Raw genomic sequence first — 17532 nt, forward strand, 5'->3', positions numbered from 1 at the left:
TGAATCAACAGACAGAAAATATAGAGACAGACCAAATATATTCATAGAGAAAGACAAAGAAACACTTCCATGTTGCCACTTTCCAGTCTCACTTCAAATGTTCAAGGCACTTAAATGAACAAGTTACTGTGATTGTAGGAATTATATTTTAAAGTGCAAGCGTGAATGTGATTTTCCCTGATTAATCACAAATTCCTGCTTATATGACATAACCCTCTATACATATATTATAACCTAGCCCGAAAACAATATTTACTTTCCTGACTTTTCTAAATTGAAGTGATCACATTCCTGCTTTAAATAGCTGTCTCTCTAACGGTCTGCCATGTTACTCATAGAAATATAGAAACAGAATCTATTTCATTCTATTTCTATTGCGTCGCTGACCTTCCGTGATAGAGTCCAGGTATCTGTCCTCGAAGATGATTGGCAGGGAACTGACGTCCCCGTCCAGGTCGGCACATGCAACAGGAAGTGGTGGTAGAGACAGGAAGTAGGAGGAACTCTTGATGGCTGTGGTCATCTGCTGGTGGCTGTGAGCACTGACGTGAGGAGGGAGAGAGAGCGGGAGAAGACGTGAGGAGGGGAGAGAAGACGTGAGGAGGGGAGAGAAGACGTGAGGAGGGGAGAGAAGACGTGAGGAGGGGAGAGAAGATGTGAGGAGGGAAAAATAAAAAACAGTACAAATCTTCATTTTCTGTTATTGTGAATTGGTGGTTAATTAATTATAAAAACACACAAACAGAGACAGACAGGACACACACAAAGGACACACACACAGGACACACACACAGGACACACACACAGGACACACACACAGGACACACACACGTTAGTAATTTGTCTTACTGTAGTTCCTGATAGGCCAGTGCCGTTTGTCTCGGGTGTTCCAGACAAAAGAAGGCCTCTGCAAATCTCCGCACCTGAAATAAGGAGAGCAAGAGACCAGAATGAGAACACATGAACAGAGTGAGGTGCTCCACGGTCAGCAGGGTTAGTGAGGTGCATTACGGTCAGCAGGGTTAGTGAGGTGCTCCACGGTCAGCAGGGTTAGTGAGGTGCTCCACGGTCAGCAGGGTTAGTGAGGTGCATTACGGTCAGCAGGGTTAGTGAGGTGCTCCACGGTCAGCAGGGTTAGTGAGGTGCATTACGGTCAGCAGGGTTAGTGAGGTGCTCCACGGTCAGCAGGGTTAGTGAGGTGCTCCACGGTCAGCAGGGTTAGTGAGGTGCTCCACGGTCAGCAGGGTTAGTGAGGTGCTCCACGGTCAGCAGGGTTAGTGAGGTGCTCCACGGTCAGCAGGGTTAGTGAGGTGCTCCACGGTCAGCAGGGTTAGTGAGGTGCTCCACAGTCAGCAGGGTTAGTGAGGTGCTCCACAGTCAGCAGGGTTAGTGAGGTGCTCCACAGTCAGCAGGGTTAGTGAGGTGCTCCACAGTCAGCAGGGTTAGTGAGGTGCTCCACAGTCAGCAGGGTTAGTGAGGTGCTCCACAGTCAGCAGGGTTAGTGAGGTGCTCCACAGTCAGCAGGGTTAGTGAGGTGCTCCACAGTCAGCAGGGTTAGTGAGGTGCTCCACAGTCAGCAGGGTTAGTGAGGTGCTCCACAGTCAGCAGGGTTAGTGAGGTGCTCCACAGTCAGCAGGGTTAGTGAGGTGCTCCACAGTCAGCAGGGTTAGTGAGGTGCTCCACAGTCAGCAGGGTTAGTGAGGTGCTCCACAGTCAGCAGGGTTAGTGAGGTGCTCCACAGTCAGCAGGGTTAGTGAGGTGCTCCACAGTCAGCAGGGTTAGTGAGGTGCTCCACAGTCAGCAGGGTTAGTGAGGTGCTCCACAGTCAGCAGGGTTAGTGAGGTGCTCCACAGTCAGCAGGGTTAGTGAGGTGCTCCACAGTCAGCAGGGTTAGTGAGGTGCTCCACAGTCAGCAGGGTTAGTGAGGTGCTCCACAGTCAGCAGGGTTAGTGAGGTGCTCCACAGTCAGCAGGGTTAGTGAGGTGCTCCACAGTCAGCAGGGTTAGTGAGGTGCTCCACAGTCAGCAGGGTTAGTGAGGTGCTCCACAGTCAGCAGGGTTAGTGAGGTGCTCCACAGTCAGCAGGGTTAGTGAGGTGCTCCACAGTCAGCAGGGTTAGTGAGGTGCTCCACAGTCAGCAGGGTTAGTGAGGTGCTCCACAGTCAGCAGGGTTAGTGAGGTGCTCCACAGTCAGCAGGGTTAGTGAGGTGCTCCACAGTCAGCAGGGTTAGTGAGGTGCTCCACAGTCAGCAGGGTTAGTGAGGTGCTCCACAGTCAGCAGGGTTAGTGAGGCGCTCCACAGTCAGCAGGGTTAGTGAGGCGCTCCACAGTCAGCAGGGTTAGTGAGGCGCTCCACAGTCAGCAGGGTTAGTGAGGCGCTCCACAGTCAGCAGGGTTAGTGAGGCGCTCCACAGTCAGCAGGGTTAGTGAGGCGCTCCACGGTCAGCAGGGTTAGTGAGGCGCTCCACGGTCAGCAGGGTTAGTGAGGCGCTCCACGGTCAGCAGGGTTAGTGAGGTGCTCCACAGTCAGCAGGGTTAGTGAGGTGCTCCACAGTCAGCAGGGTTAGTGAGGTGCATTACGGTCAGCAGGCTTAGTGAGGTGCTCCACAGTCAGCAGGGTTAGTGAGGTGCTCCACGGTCAGCAGGGTTAGTGAGGTGCTCCACGGTCAGCAGGGTTAGAGGTGCTCCACGGCCAGCAGGGTTAGTGAGGTGCTCCACGGTCAGCAGGGTTAGTGAGGTGCACCATGGTCAGCAGGGTTAGTGAGGTGCTAGGTGCTGCTAATCTACTCACTCTGAGTGTGTGATGCTCCACAGCCAGCAGGGCAGCAACATTCTCCTGCAGTGAGACCACCTCCAGGAACTGACCCCACAGGGCCATGAGGAGGGAACACAGCTGGGCCAGGTTCATATTGACCAGCTCTGCCAGCTCGTCCGGGCTCTCCGCTCTCTGCTGTTGGAGAGAGGGGGACATGGATTAGCTCAGTATAGACACCAGGGGGCGCCACAAAGACAAGCTAAAACACAAACACAGGCCCTGTTCCAATTCTTCCATGTTTCCTTGAGGTCAGCACATCTCTATTTGATTTCAAATCCAATCACACTCAATGAAGAACTTTGTCCAGGAGTTTAAGTCCAGGACTTTAATCTGGGTCAGGGAGACCTGCCATAGTGCTGGAAGTGATTAGTCCACTAAGTAGACCTATCGACTTGACTATGAAAAGGGCTCAGACAGTGAGCTGATGGCAGAAACTAATATCGTACCTTGACTTGATCACAGAGCTCAGTGAGACGGTTCTCAACGTCTAGTTCCTCTGGAGAATAAAACAAAGAGCATTAAAAGAGGTCCTTTTTTGTTGTCAATTCCACAATCATATTCAGATCTGTCAAGTCTGACAGACAGGCTGGAAAATCAACGGTATCATTAGACATAAGAAAGAGCCAATCAGATGGATGAAGAGAAGACAAGAAGAGAGCCAGAGAGAGAGAGAGAGAGAGAGACCTGGCCCCCAGAGATATGACTGTGACAGAAAAGGACAAGGAGAGCCAGAGAGAGAGAGAGAGAGAGAGAGAGAGAGACCTGGCCCCCAGAGATATGACTGTGACAGAAAAGGACTAGAAGATAGAAGAGAGCCAGATAGAGAGATAGAGAGACCTGGCCCCCAGAGATATGACTGTGACAGAAAAGGACTAGAAGATAGAAGAGAGCCAGAGAAAGAGAGACCTGGCCCCCAGAGATATGACTGTGACAGAAAAGGACTAGAAGATAGAAGAGAGCCAGAGAGAGAGAGAGAGAGACCTGGCCCCCAGAGATATGACTGTGACAGAAAAGGACTAGAAGAAGAAGAGAGCCAGAGAGAGAGAGAGAGACCTGGCCCCCAGAGATATGACTGTGACAGAAAAGGACTAGAAGAGAGCCAGAGAGAGAGAGACCTGGCCCCCAGAGATATGACTGTGACAGAAAAGGACAAGAAGATAGAAGAGAGCCAGAGAGAGAGAGAGAGAGAGAGAGAGAGAGAGAGAGAGAGAGAGCGAGCGAGAGAGAGAGACCTGGCCCCCAGAGATATGACTGTGACAGAAAAGGACTAGAAGAAGAGGAGAGCCACAGAGAGAGAGACCTGGCCCCCAGAGATATGACTGTGACAGAAAAGGACAAGAAGATAGAAGAGAGCCAGAGAGAGAGAGCGAGAGAGAGAGCGAGCGAGAGAGAGAGACCTGGCCCCCAGAGATATGACTGTGACAGAAAAGGACAAGAAGAAGGCGGCCCACCTGTGGGGAGAAGGAAGTGTGTGAATAAATGACAGACAGAGGACTATGACAGGCACTGACCTCTAGGAGTTATAGTGACTGAAAGACTGAGGCATTGAAGCACACAGAAAGATTACCAGGTGTGTGGGGGAAAAGGAACCAAGAGGAGAAAGCATAGAAACCAAAACAGGAAAAGAAAAGATATGAAGAAGCAGGTTGAACTGAGTGTAGAGGGAAGGGACGGAGGGTAGGGTTCAGGTAGGGGGGACATACCTATAAAGACGTGCCTTTGGTCTGGAGGGAAGGGTCTTCTGAGTACTCTCTCATAAAGGACTTGCATGCTGGGCTTGGCTAGTAGGAGTGATTGGCACATATATAAGGGCATGTTTAACCTTGCTGTTGTTGTTACTATGCCCTCTAAGGTTAGAATGGATTAATAAGTACTTGATCATGTTCAGGATGAAACATTTGTTGTGACTGTGACTAACAGTCTGTGAAGCACCAGACCACAACTAGTTGTAGGGAGGAGAGTTGATGTTGTGACTGTGACTAACAGTCTGTGAAGAACCAGACCACAGCTAGTTGTAGGGAGGAGAGTTGATGTTGTGACTGTGATTAACAGTCTGTGAAGCACCAGACCACAACTAGTTGTAGGGAGGAGAGTTGATGTTGTGACTGTGACTAACAGTCTGTGAAGAACCAGACCACAGCTAGTTGTAGGGAGGAGAGTTGATGTTGTGACTGTGATTAACAGTCTGTGAAGCACCAGACCACAGCTAGTTGTAGGGAGGAGAGTTGATGTTGTGACTAACAGTCTGTGAAGCACCAGACCACAGCTAGTTGTAGGGAGGAGAGTTGATGTTGTGACTAACAGTCTGTGAAGCACCAGACCACAGCTAGTTGTAGGGAGGAGAGTTGATGTTGTGACTGTGACTAACAGTCTGTGAAGCACCAGACCACAGCTAGTTGTAGGGAGGAGAGTTGATGTTGTGACTGTGATTAACAGTCTGTGAGGCACCAGACCACAGCTAGTTGTAGGGAGGAGAGTTGATGTTGTGACTGTGACTAACAGTCTGTGAAGCACCAGACCACAGCTAGTTGTAGGGAGGAGAGTTGATGTTGTGACTGTGATTAACAGTCTGTGAAGCACCAGACCACAGCTAGTTGTAGGGAGGAGAGTTGATGTTGTGACTGACTAACAGTCTGTGAAGCACCAGACCACAGCTAGTTGTAGGGAGGAGAGTTGATGTTGTGACTCCAAGGGTGAGCAAGTCAACTACTACCATCAACTTCCTCCTAGAACGGCTGAAAGGAATTATTTTTGTAGGAGGCAGGGAGCAAATGATGACATGCAAATACTATGATAAACAACACAGCCAGTTGATGAAGACACATGTACAATACATCACTCATTCTAGATACAGACATTGGAAAAAGCGAGAGAGAGAAGAGCACAGCATTAAACAAGAGTGTTCTAACAGTAAAGTCTGGCAGCAGGCTAGAGGTGTGTGTTTCTGGATCATGTTGGGGTGTAATACATAGCTGAATGTCCTGTAAATCTCTCACTGGGTATCAGGGCTCTCTAAATCTAATTCTTCAACTCAAACCCTGCAGTCAAATCAAGCTGCAGGTCCAGTGTTGTAATGTCAACACCAAAACTGAGGTAATAAATGGACTATGGGGGAATGACCCAGTCTGTCAGCGCTACAGATCCATTACATCTGTGGAGCATCAACATCCTGGAGATTCTTTCCATTTCAGTTGACACTGTTTTTCTCCATGCAGCCACCTGGCAATGTGATGGGTGTGTGACTGACTGTTTCTAGTGTTACCATGGTGTAGTGTAGGTCTACCTAGCTCCATGCGGTGTGAGGAGGGCAGGTCCTTGCTGACGGAGGTGAAGTAACCAAACAGGCCCTGGTAGGCCAGCAGTAGGCTGGCACAGAGACTGTGGTGAAGACTGAATGCATGCTGCAGACATTGGTCTGACACCAGGAATGTTCTGCCCTGAAGGGAGGGAGACACACAGGGTGTTAATAATAGGCCATAAATAACAGGTCATAACAGGCTATAACAAGTCACAGATGCTGTGACACATACACAGTCAAGACAAGGTCACAGTGAAGAGAATGGATTCCTCATTGCACTCCTTTATGGTTTACTAAATAATGGCTGCTTCCTTAAATTCAAATCGATTGTTCCCCTTTTATTCTATTGATACTATCTTTCTAACAGGCCAAGATCTTTCTAACAGGCCAATATCTTTCTAACGGGCCAAGATCTTTCTAACGGGCCAAGATCTTTCTAACGGGCCAAGATCTTTCTAACGGGCCAAGATCTTTCTAACGGGCCAAGATCTTTCTAACGGGCCAAGATCTTTCTAACAGGCCAAGGTCTTTCTAACGGGCCAAGGTCTTTCTAACGGGCCAATATCTTTCTAACGGGCCAATATCTTTCTAACGGGCCAATATCTTTCTAACGGGCCAATATCTTTCTAACGGGCCAATATCTTTCTAACGGGCCAATATCTTTCTAACGGGCCAAAATCTTTCTAACAGGCCAAGGTCTTTCTAACGGGCCAATATCTTTCTAATGGGCCAAGATCTTTCTAATGGGCCAAGATCTTTCTTACACGCCAAGATATTTCTAATGGGCCAAGATATTTCTTATCTGATCACATTTTCCGTCTGTTATGGGAAGAATTAGCTGGCTTCCCCAAATACATCAGTCATAGACCAGCATCTCATCAGGCCTGTCATCTGGCAAAATGTAACATATAAAATATGCAGCTCGATGATATGAATCATAGAACCTTATCCCTTCCATTTACTGCCTGCAATTAATATGAATCATAGAACCTTATCCCTTCCATTTACTGCCTGCAATTAATATGAATCATATAACCCTTATCCCTTCCATTTACTGCCTGCAATTAATATGATGTGAAATAACCTGTATGGTACCACTGACTGGATAGCCATTACTAAGGAGGATGGCTGTTATAAAACTAGGAGAAGAGGTCGATGGATTTCACTGCTTTCTGAGCTGTGGTTTGTTTGTGTGTGTGTGTGTGTGTGTGTGTGTGTGTGTGTGTGTGTTCTGAGCTGCCCCATTAGGTCTGGCTGCATGTATCTTAGAGTGACAAGGGGACTGAGCATTGTCTCTAGCATTCCACTTCAGTGAGCATGTTGCATTCAGGCATCAACCCAATCTGTGTGTGTGTGTGTGTGTGTGTGTGTGTGGGAGGGGCCTAGCTATTAGCTCCCTTTCTCCATGTCGGTGTTATTACAAACCAGTTACTCTTAGACTTCCAGCTAAATCCAACATCTCTCCCTAATGGCTTCTAGTAGAGCTTATTCTTCCCCATCTCATTGGTCAATAACCTCTCCTACCACAACTTGTTTTCCTTCTGCCCTGTACCTTACAGTCTTTATGAAGTACAGCCTGTCCCTGTCAGCAGAACACTCATTCTTATAGAAGTCATTACTAGCAGCAGAACACTCATTCTTATAGAAGTCATTACTAGCAGCAGAACACTCATTCCTATAGAAGTCATTACTAGCAGCGTGTCCCTGTCAGCAGAACACTCATTCTTATAGAAGTCATTACTAGCACGAGTGTTCTGCTGCTAGGAATGACTTCTATAGGAACGAGTGTTCTGCTGCTAGTAATGACTTCTATAGGAACGAGTGTTCTGCTGGCCGGTTCCCATCTTTCCACTGGGATTCTCTGCCTCTAACCCTATTACAGGGGCTGAGTCACTGGCTTGCTGGGGCTCTCTCATGCCGTCCCTGGAGGGGGTGCGTCACCTGAGTGGGTTGATTCACTGTTGTGGTCATCCTGTCTGGGTTGGCGCCCCCCCCTTGGGTTGTGCCGTGGCGGAGATCTTTGTGGGCTATACTCAGCCTTGTCTCAGGATGGTAAGTTGGTGGTTGAAGATATCCCTCTAGTGGTGTGGGGGCTGTGCTTTGGCAAAGTGGGTGGGGTTATATCCTTCCTGTTTGGCCCTGTCCGGGGGTGTCCTCGGATGGGGCCACAGTGTCTCCTGACCCCTCCTGTCTCAGCCTCCAGTATTTATGCTGCAGTAGTTTATGTGTCGGGGGGCTGGGGTCAGTTTGTTATATCTGGAGTACTTCTGTCCTATTCGGTGTCCTGTGTGAATCTAAGTGTGCGTTCTTTCTCTCTCTCGGAGGACCTGAGCCCTAGGACCATGCCCCAGGACTACCTGACATGATGACTCCTTGCTGTCCCCAGTCCACCTGGCCATGCTGCTGTTCCAGTTTCAACTGTTCTGCCTTATTATTATTCGACCATGCTGGTCATTTATGAACATTTGAACATCTTGGCCATGTTCTGTTGTAATCTCCACCCGGCACAGCCAGAAGAGGACTGTCCACCCCACATAGCCTGGTTCCTCTCTAGGTTTCTTCCTAGGTATTGGCCTTTCTAGGGAGTTTTTCCTAGCCACCGTGCTTCTACACCTGCATTGCTTGCTGTTTGGGGTTTTAGGCTGGGTTTCTGTACAGCACTTTGAGATATCAGCTGATGTACGAAGGGCTATATAAATAAATTTGATTTGATTTGTCCCCGTCAGCAGAACTCATTCTTATAGAAGTAATTACTAGCAGCTTGTCCCTGTCAGCAGAACACTCGTTCCTACAAAAGTCATTACTAGGAGCAGAACACTCGTTCCTATAGAAGTCATTACTAGCAGCAGAACACTCGTTCCTATAGAAGTCATTACTAGCAGAATAAGGGTCACAAAATACAGATAATTTTCGGACATCACGGTTGGAAGATTCCCGGAATTATGAGGGGAATAAGTATGAAATCTGTGAATCCTCCAACAGGATTTCTGGATGAAGGTGTACTAGACGGGTCGGTTATTTGGTTGATATGCTGTTGGTGGATTTCTGTAGATCTAGATATATTGTCATGGCACACGAGACAGCTGTCTGATTCCTGCCTGTCTCAGTGGACTAATCCATTGCGGAGGCAGCGGGGATGGCACAGTCCATCACTAAGACAGGCTTCAGTTGAGAGGGTGTCTGATTCCTGCCTGTCTCAGTGGACTAATCCATTGCGGAGGCAGCAGGGATGGCACAGTCCATCACTAAGACAGGCATCAGCCGAGAGGGTGTTTGCTTTGGTACCTCAAGCAAATTTGATAGAATGGAGAAAATAAGTGAAATAGCATTGGTTTTCCATAAATGTCTAGAGAGTATAAGAGTATTCCTTAGGCCTACAATACAGTATGTGTGAAGATAATGCTTTGGGTATCATTTAAAATGTTGGCGTTAAGAAGGTAAGTGTGGCTTAGATGCACAAGACTCATCTCTCTTCAGAATGCGTCTTCTCCGGCCAATTCATTGTTTCATATTAACTGCGTGAATGTTTGCCCTTCGATTGTTAAATTCTATCAATTCACCATGACACAACACCAGTAGTACCTTTCATTCTCATCTATCTATGTTTTGTTCCGGTCATTTCTGTTAATGGATTCAACATATTATTATTTGACCTACAGTCAGGGAAGAAGAGGAGCTACTAAAAGCCATTAGTGAGAGATGACTGATTTATCTGGAGGTTGAGGACTAATTGGTTTGTAATTTCCATTCTCCATGTCAGAGTGAACACGTTGTTTGCAGAGCTCACAACCTATGCTACACTCGTGAGACACGTTTTGGTTTATTTCATTCCATTTAAGAGTTTGGTCCATTTATTCATTGTATTATGTTTGGAGCGCTCCTGTTAATATTGTTTAAGGACGTGCACCTGATTATCCATAGAAGTAGACCTAGGCTACCTGGCCTGTGTGCAAATGTAGAAATGTGCTTATTTGGGGAAGTTTGATAGTATCTGTGATTGTCTTAATTCATCACCACTAATGAGCTGTGGAGCTTCTCAAAGTGTGTATTTCTTTACCTCAAACAGCAGGTGAACAAAGTATATTTTTTACATCCATTGAGAAAGACAATAGTTCCTCAATGTATTTGAAAAATCTTTCCATCTTTCTCCCATCGATAAAAGGGAAAAAATGTCATGGTCTGATCCAGTGGAAACGTCATAGCAGGAGCGGGAGGAGGAGGGTCGGGAAAAGGTATTTTTCTTTTGGTTATGTTGATCTCTGGCTCCGTCTTGAGTCATTTGTGCATCTTAATTATTCAATCACAGTGCCCTTAAAGCATCAGACAAGCTCAGTACATATAGTTGATTTTATAGTGTGTGTCAATATATGGAAAAATACATGTTTTAGAACAGACAACTCAGACGAGAAACATTTTTTTTTAGAGCAAGTCGGCCCTGAGGCCTAATCTATACTTACATCAGCAGACAGCTGTTTGACATAGCTGGTTCCAAACACCACATTCTCCAGGGCTGGGATGACAGAGTCTTTACTCTGCTGGGGGGCGGTGCGATTCAGCCATGTACTCTTCACTAGCCGGGGAAAACTACAACAGACAACAGCCATTCAGGAATCACGCCTTACTGGTCAACACCTTTCAGTTATACTGCTCTGAAGACCAAGTCTGAACTGGAGGCTGGATAAATATAGTGTAGATTTACATCTTAGTCATTTAGCAGACGCTGTTATCCAGAGAGACTTATGCTTATTTATGAACGTGATGATATATCAAGTCAGTCCGAAGTCACACCCTATTCCCTATACAGTGGGGGGGGGGGTGTGTTACCTGATGAGGGGTTGGTGCAGGGCAACCAGGGATGCGTGGACGGCCATAGAGACGACAGACAGGTGGAAGTAGTCGAACATGATATTGATGTGTTGGTGGATGCCTCGGTTCAGGCTAAAGTGCAAGCGGAGCGAACGACTGCTGATGTTCTGCAGGGAGCTGAGCTCCTCGGGCCTAGTGGGAAAGAACGTATCTGCTGGAGAAACTCAAATCATACAATAGAAAAATGTATTCATATAGATGCATGAAGAATATAAAAAACTGTGTGCAATGTTTCCATCTAAACTTGAAATGCACTGCTGCACACGCCCTTGGTATAAACAGACCCCATCAGACGTGTCTAAAAAGTGCCGGCAGACGGGTTTATTAAGGACATCATAGCAGAGATTCAAAAACACAATCTGCATCTAAAAATAGCCAGATCTGGGTTAAAATACTACATGAAGAATTTAAAAAACTTTATCTGGGGTTGAATGAGCTTGTCTGGTGTTTTAGTTGCAAACCTGCAACCCCCATCCATCTGGCTTTCTGGGCAGGCTAAAGAAAACACTAAAAGTACAGTATCTAAGACTTCAAATGGTGTTTGAACACAGGTTTGGTAACAGCATAAGAAGCACAGTGTTCGGCCATGATGAAACGTACGAGAAGTCTCCATCTGTGAAGTATAACTCCAGAGAGAGCTGGAAGTCCATGTCATTGAGGGATTCTTCTACCTGAAGAGGGATAGAAACAGACAGGGGAAACAATCATTTCAGAGGGGGAAAAGAAATGGAGTGAGTGATAGTGATAGTGAGCATATTTCCCCATCGACAGAGGAACTGATTTCCACCATGACAACAACCCAAGAGCACCATTCATTAGCGTACTACTTAGTATGAAGCAATGTGCAGTACTGGGCATGCATTCTTAGTAGTACGTACTAGAGGTCGACCGATTATGATTTTTCAACGCCGATACCGATTATTGGAGGACCCAAAAAAAAGAAGCTGGTACCGATTAATCGGCCGATTAAAAAAATATATATGTATTTGTAATAATGACAATTACAACAATACTGAATGAACACTTATTTTAACTTAATATAATACATCAATAAAATCAATTTAGCCTCAAGTAGATAATGAAACATGTTCAATTTGGTTTAAATAATGCAAAAACAAAGTGTTGGAGAAGAACGTAAAAGTGCAATATGTGCCATGTAAGAAAGCTAACGTTTCAGTTCCTTGCTCAGAACATGAGAACATATGAAAGCTGGTGGTTCCTTTTAACATGAGTCTTCAATATTCCCAGGTAAGAAGTTTTAGGTTGTAGTTATTTTAGGACTATTTCCCTCTATACCATTTCCCTCTTTGTATTTCATTAACCTTTGACTATTGGATGTTCTTATAGGCACTTTAGTATTGCCAGTGTAACAGTATAGCTTCCATCCCTCTCTTCGCTCCTCCCTGGGCTCGAACCAGCCACACAACGACAACAGCCACCACATTGAAGCAGCGTTTCCCATGCAGAGCAAGGGAAACAACCACCCCAAGGCTCAGAGCGAGTGAAGTTTGCGCTAACTAGCCAGCCATTTCACATCGGTTACACCAGCCTCATCTCGGGAGTTCATAGGTTTGAAGTCATAAACAGCGCAATGTGTGACGCACAACGAAGAGCTGCTGGCAAAACGCAGGAAAGTGCTGTTTGAATGAATGTTTACACGCCTGCTTCTGCCTACCACCGCTCAGTCAGATACTTAGATACTTGTATGCTCAGTCAGATTATATGCAACACAGGACACGCTAGATAATATCTAGTACTATCATCAACCATGTGTAGTTAACTTGTGATTATGATTGATAGTTTTTTTTAATGCTAGCTAGAAACTTACCTCGGCTTACTGCATCTCCTTGTGGAGTGCAACGAAAGAGAGGCAGGTCGTTATTGCGTTGGACAAGTTAATTGTAAGGTTCCAAGATTGGATCCCCCGAGCTGACAAGGTGAAAATCTGTCTTTCTGCCCCTGAACGAGGCAGTTAACCCACCGTTCCTAAGCCATCATTGAAAATAAGAATGTGTTCTTAACTGACTGGCCTAGTTAAATAAAGATTAAATAAAGGTGTAAAAATAAAATAAAAATCGGCGCCCAAAAATACCGATTTCCAATTGTTATGAAAACTTGAAAATCGGCCCCAATTAATTGGCCATTCCGATTAATCGGTCGAACTCTAGTACGTACTACGTAGTATGAAGCAATGTGCAGTACTGGGCATGCATTCTTAGTAGTACGTACTACGTAGTATGAAGCAATGTGCAGTACTGGGCATGCATTCTTAGTAGTACATTAGTATGAATGGATAGAAATCAGAGGAAACCCTTCAGAGTGGAAAAACCATACTGTGTCTCTCTTCCTATATCCATACCACGTCTCTCTTCCTATATCCATACCATCATACCACATCTCTCCTCCTATATCCATACCATCATACCACGTCTCTCCTCCTATATCCATACCATCATACCACGTCTCTCCTCCTATATCCATACCATCATATCACGTCTCTCCTCCTATATCCATACCATCATACCGTGTCTCTCTTCCTATATCCATACCATCATACCACGTCTCTCCTCCTATATCCATACCATCATATCACGTCTCTCCTCCTATATCCATACCATCATACCGTGTCTCTCTTCCTATATCCATACCATCATATCGCGTCTCTCCTCCTATATCCAAACCATCATATCGCGTCTCTCCTCCTATATCCATACCATCATATCGCGTCTCTCCTCCTATATCCATACCATCATACCGCGTCTCTCCTCCTATATCCATACCATCATACCACATCTCTCCTCCTATATCCATACCACGTCTCTCCTCCTATATCCATACCATGTCTCTCCTCCTATATCCATACCATGTCTCTCCTCCTATATCCATACCACGTCTCTCCTCCTATATCCATACCATCATACCACATCTCTCTTCCTATATCCATACCATCATACCACGTCTCTCTTCCTATATCCATACCATCATACCACGTCTCTCTTCCTATATCCATACCATCATACCACGTCTCTCTTCCTATATCCATACCATCATACCACGTCTCTCTTCCTATATCCATACCATCATACCACGTCTCTCTTCCTATATCCATACCATCATACCACGTCTCTCTTCCTATATCCATACCATCATACCACGTCTCTCTTCCTATATCCATACCATCATACCACGTCTCTCTTCCTATATCCATACCATCATACCACGTCTCTCTTCCTATATCCATACCATCATACCACGTCTCTCTTCCTATATCCATACCATCATACCACGTCTCTCTTCCTATATCCATACCATCATAACAGGTATATATTTTATAACTATTGTGAACAATATCCATGTGAGATATTAGGCTAAATTGTCTACATTAAAGCTAAATAAATCTAGGCTAAATAGCCTGCATCTAATTGGCCAATCATATGGATCACTGCAGCGCAGCTCAAGCTCACTCAGTATGAAGCAATGTATTGGGCATTGTAAGTAGTATGCTACTGTGGACATTTGAACACAGGCTAGCCAGAGCCTCAGTGAAAGTCAGCCTATTGTCCTCTATAGCAGAACTGATTCTAACCAGCACAACGACAACTTGGTCATGGTCTTAGCCTACAGTCTAGCCTCCTCGGCTTAGCCTACAGTCTAGCCTCCTCGGCTTAGCCTACAGTCTAGCCTCCTCGGCTTAGCCTACAGTCTAGCCTCCTCGGCTTAGCCTACAGTCTAGCCTCCTCGGCTTAGCCTACAGTCTAGCCTCCTCGGCTTAGCCTACAGTCTAGCCTCCTCGGCTTAGCCTACAGTCTAGCCTCCTCGGCTTAGCCTACAGTCTAGCCTCCTCGCTTAGCCTACAGTCTAGCCTCCTCGGTAGCCTACAGTCTAGCCTCCTCGGCTTAGCCTACAGTCTAGCCTCCTCGGCTTAGCCTACAGTCTAGCCTCCTCGGCTTAGCCTACAGTCTAGCCTCCTCGGCTTAGCCTACAGTCTAGCCTCCTCGGCTTAGCCTACAGTCTAGCCTCCTCGGCTTAGCCTACAGTCTAGCCTCCTCGCTAGCCTAGTAGCTCCTCGGCTTAGCTACAGTCTAGCCTCCTCGGCTTAGCCTACAGTCTAGCCTCCTCGGCTTAGCCTACAGTCTAGCCTCCTCGGCTTAGCCTACAGTCTAGCCTCCTCGGCTTAGCCTACAGTCTAGCCTCCTCGGCTTAGCCTACAGTCTAGCCTCCTCGGCTTAGCCTACAGTCTAGCCTCCTCGGCTTAGCCTACAGTCTAGCCTCCTCAGCTTAGCCTACAGTCTAGCCTCCTCAGCTTAGCCTACAGTCTAGCCTCCTCAGCTTAGCCTACAGTCTAGCCTCCTCAGCTTAGCCTACAGTCTAGCCTCCTCAGCTTAGCCTACAGTCTAGCCTCCTCAGCTTAGCCTACAGTCTAGCCTCCTCAGCTTAGCCTACAGTCTAGCCTCCTCAGCTTAGCCTACAGTCTAGCCTCCTCAGCTTAGCCTACAGTCTAGCCTCCTCAGCTTAGCCTACAGTCTAGCCTCCTCAGCTTAGCCTACAGTCTAGCCTCCTCAGCTTAGCCTACAGTCTCTCCTAGCCTCCTCAGCTTAGCCTACAGTCTAGCCTCCTCAGCTTAGCCTACAGTCTAGCCTCCTCAGCTTAGCCTACAGTCTAGCCTCCTCAGCTTAGCCTACAGTCTAGCTTCCTCGTCTTAGCCTACAGTCTAGCTGCATTACCTTCTTCTCATCCAGCAGCATCATGATTTTGAACACCAGCACATCATTGACAACCACCTCCTCGTCTTATAGAGGATCTGGAAGGTCTTGCTGCAGATGACGTCATCGACCACAGCTGCAGGGAAGGCCAGATCAGAACCTGTAATGAGAAGACATTTGTTTGAATGTAGAAAACTTACATCAACACAGTAATACACAATGACTGTATCAACAACATAACTGAGATTAACCGGAGGCTAGGAACTGGAGAGGAGGGGGAGGTTAGGTACTGAGAGGAGGAGGAGGGGGTAGGTAGGTACTGAGAGGAGGAGGAGGGGGGGGTAGGTACTGAGAGGAGGAGGAGGGGGGGTAGGTATGAGAGGAGGAGGGGGGGTAGGTACTGAGAGGAGTAGGTACTGAGAGGAGTAGGTACTGAGAGGAGTAGGTACTGAGAGAGTAGGTACTGAGAGGAGGAGGGGGGGGGGTAGGTACTGAGAGGAGGAGGGGGGGGTTAGGTACTGAGAGGAGGAGGGGGGGGTTAGGTACTGAGAGGAGGGGGGGGGGGTTAGGTACTGAGAGGAGGAGGGGGGGTAGGTACTGAGAGGAGGAGGGGGGTAGGTACTGAGAGGAGGAGGGGGGGGGTAGGTACTGAGAGGAGGAAGGGGGGGTAGGTACTGAGAGGAGGAGGGGGGGTTAGGTACTGAGAGGAGGAGGGGGGGTTAGGTACTGAGAGGAGGAGGGGGGGGTAGGTACTGAGAGGAGTAGTGTCTAGTATGAGGAGGAGGGGGGTAGGTACTTGCAGAGGAGTAGGGGGGTACTGAGATGAGGAGGGGGTAGGTACTTGAGAGGAGGAGGGGGGGTAGGTACTGAGAGGAGTAGGTACTGAGAGGAGTAGGTACTGAGAGAGGGAGGGCGGATTAGGGTACTGAGAGGAGTAAGGGGGGGGAGGGTACTGAGAGGAGGAAGGGGGGTAGGTACTGAGAGGAGGAGGGGGGTAAGGTACTGAGAGGAGGAGGGGGGTAGGTACTGAGAGGAGGGAGGGGGGTAGGTACTGAGAGGAGGTGGGGGGGGGGGTAGGTACTGAGAGGAGGGAGGGGGGTAGGTACTGAGAGGAGGAAGGGGGGTAGGTACTGAGAGGAGGAGGGGGGGTTAGGTACTGAGAGGAGGAGGGGGGGGGGTAGGTACTGAGAGGAGGAGGGGGGTAGGTACTGAGAGGAGGAGGGGGGTAGGTACTGAGAGGAGGAGGGGGGTAGGTACTGAGAGGAGTAGGTACTGAGAGGAGGAGGGGGGGGTAGGTACTGAGAGGAGGAGGGGGAGTAGGTACTGAGAGGAGTAGGGGGGGTAGGTACTGAGAGGAGTAGGTACTGAGAGGAGTAGGTACTGAGAGGAGTAGGTACTGAGAGGAGGAGGGGGGGGGGGGTAGGTACTGAGAGGAGGAGGGGGGGTAGGTACTGAGAGGAGGGGGGGGGTAGGTACTGAGAGGAGGAGGGGGGTAGGGTACTGAGAGGAGGAGGGGGGTAGGTACTGAGAGGAGGAGGGGGGGGTAGGTACTGAGAGGAGGAGGGGGGGGTTGGTACTGAGAGGAGGAGGGGGGTTGGTACTGGAGAGGAGGAGGGGGGTTAGGTACTGAGAGGAGGAGGGGGGGGTTAGGTACTGAGAGGAGGAGGGGGGTAGGTACTGAGAGGAGGAGGGGGGGTAGGTACTGAGAGGAGGAGGGGGGGGGTAGGTACTGAGAGGAGTAGGTACTGAGAGGAGTAGGTACTGAGAGGAGTAGGTACTGGAGAGGAGGAGGGGGGGGGTAGGTACTGAGAGGAGGAGGGGGGGGGGTAGGTACTGAGAGGAGGGGGGGGG

At 47.9% G+C, this 17532-nt stretch overlaps 1 protein-coding gene across 1 annotated transcript in view; it reads right to left on the reverse strand.

Moving 5' to 3' along the window:
* The window catches only part of LOC109876239 (protein FAM135A), a 58226-nt gene that overhangs the window by 15739 nt on the left and 24955 nt on the right, over window positions 1-17532 (reverse strand). Inside the window, 11 exon segments of the mRNA XM_031813067.1 lie at window positions 388-542; window positions 850-923; window positions 2791-2949; window positions 3261-3310; window positions 4518-4595; window positions 6098-6251; window positions 10570-10696; window positions 10937-11110; window positions 11579-11649; window positions 15703-15767; window positions 15770-15841. Coding sequence (XP_031668927.1) covers window positions 388-542; window positions 850-923; window positions 2791-2949; window positions 3261-3310; window positions 4518-4595; window positions 6098-6251; window positions 10570-10696; window positions 10937-11110; window positions 11579-11649; window positions 15703-15767; window positions 15770-15841 — 1179 coding nt within the window.

Source organism: Oncorhynchus kisutch, unplaced genomic scaffold, assembly GCF_002021735.2.
Source record: "Oncorhynchus kisutch isolate 150728-3 unplaced genomic scaffold, Okis_V2 Okis04b-Okis11a_hom, whole genome shotgun sequence".
NCBI lineage: Eukaryota > Metazoa > Chordata > Actinopteri > Salmoniformes > Salmonidae > Oncorhynchus > Oncorhynchus kisutch.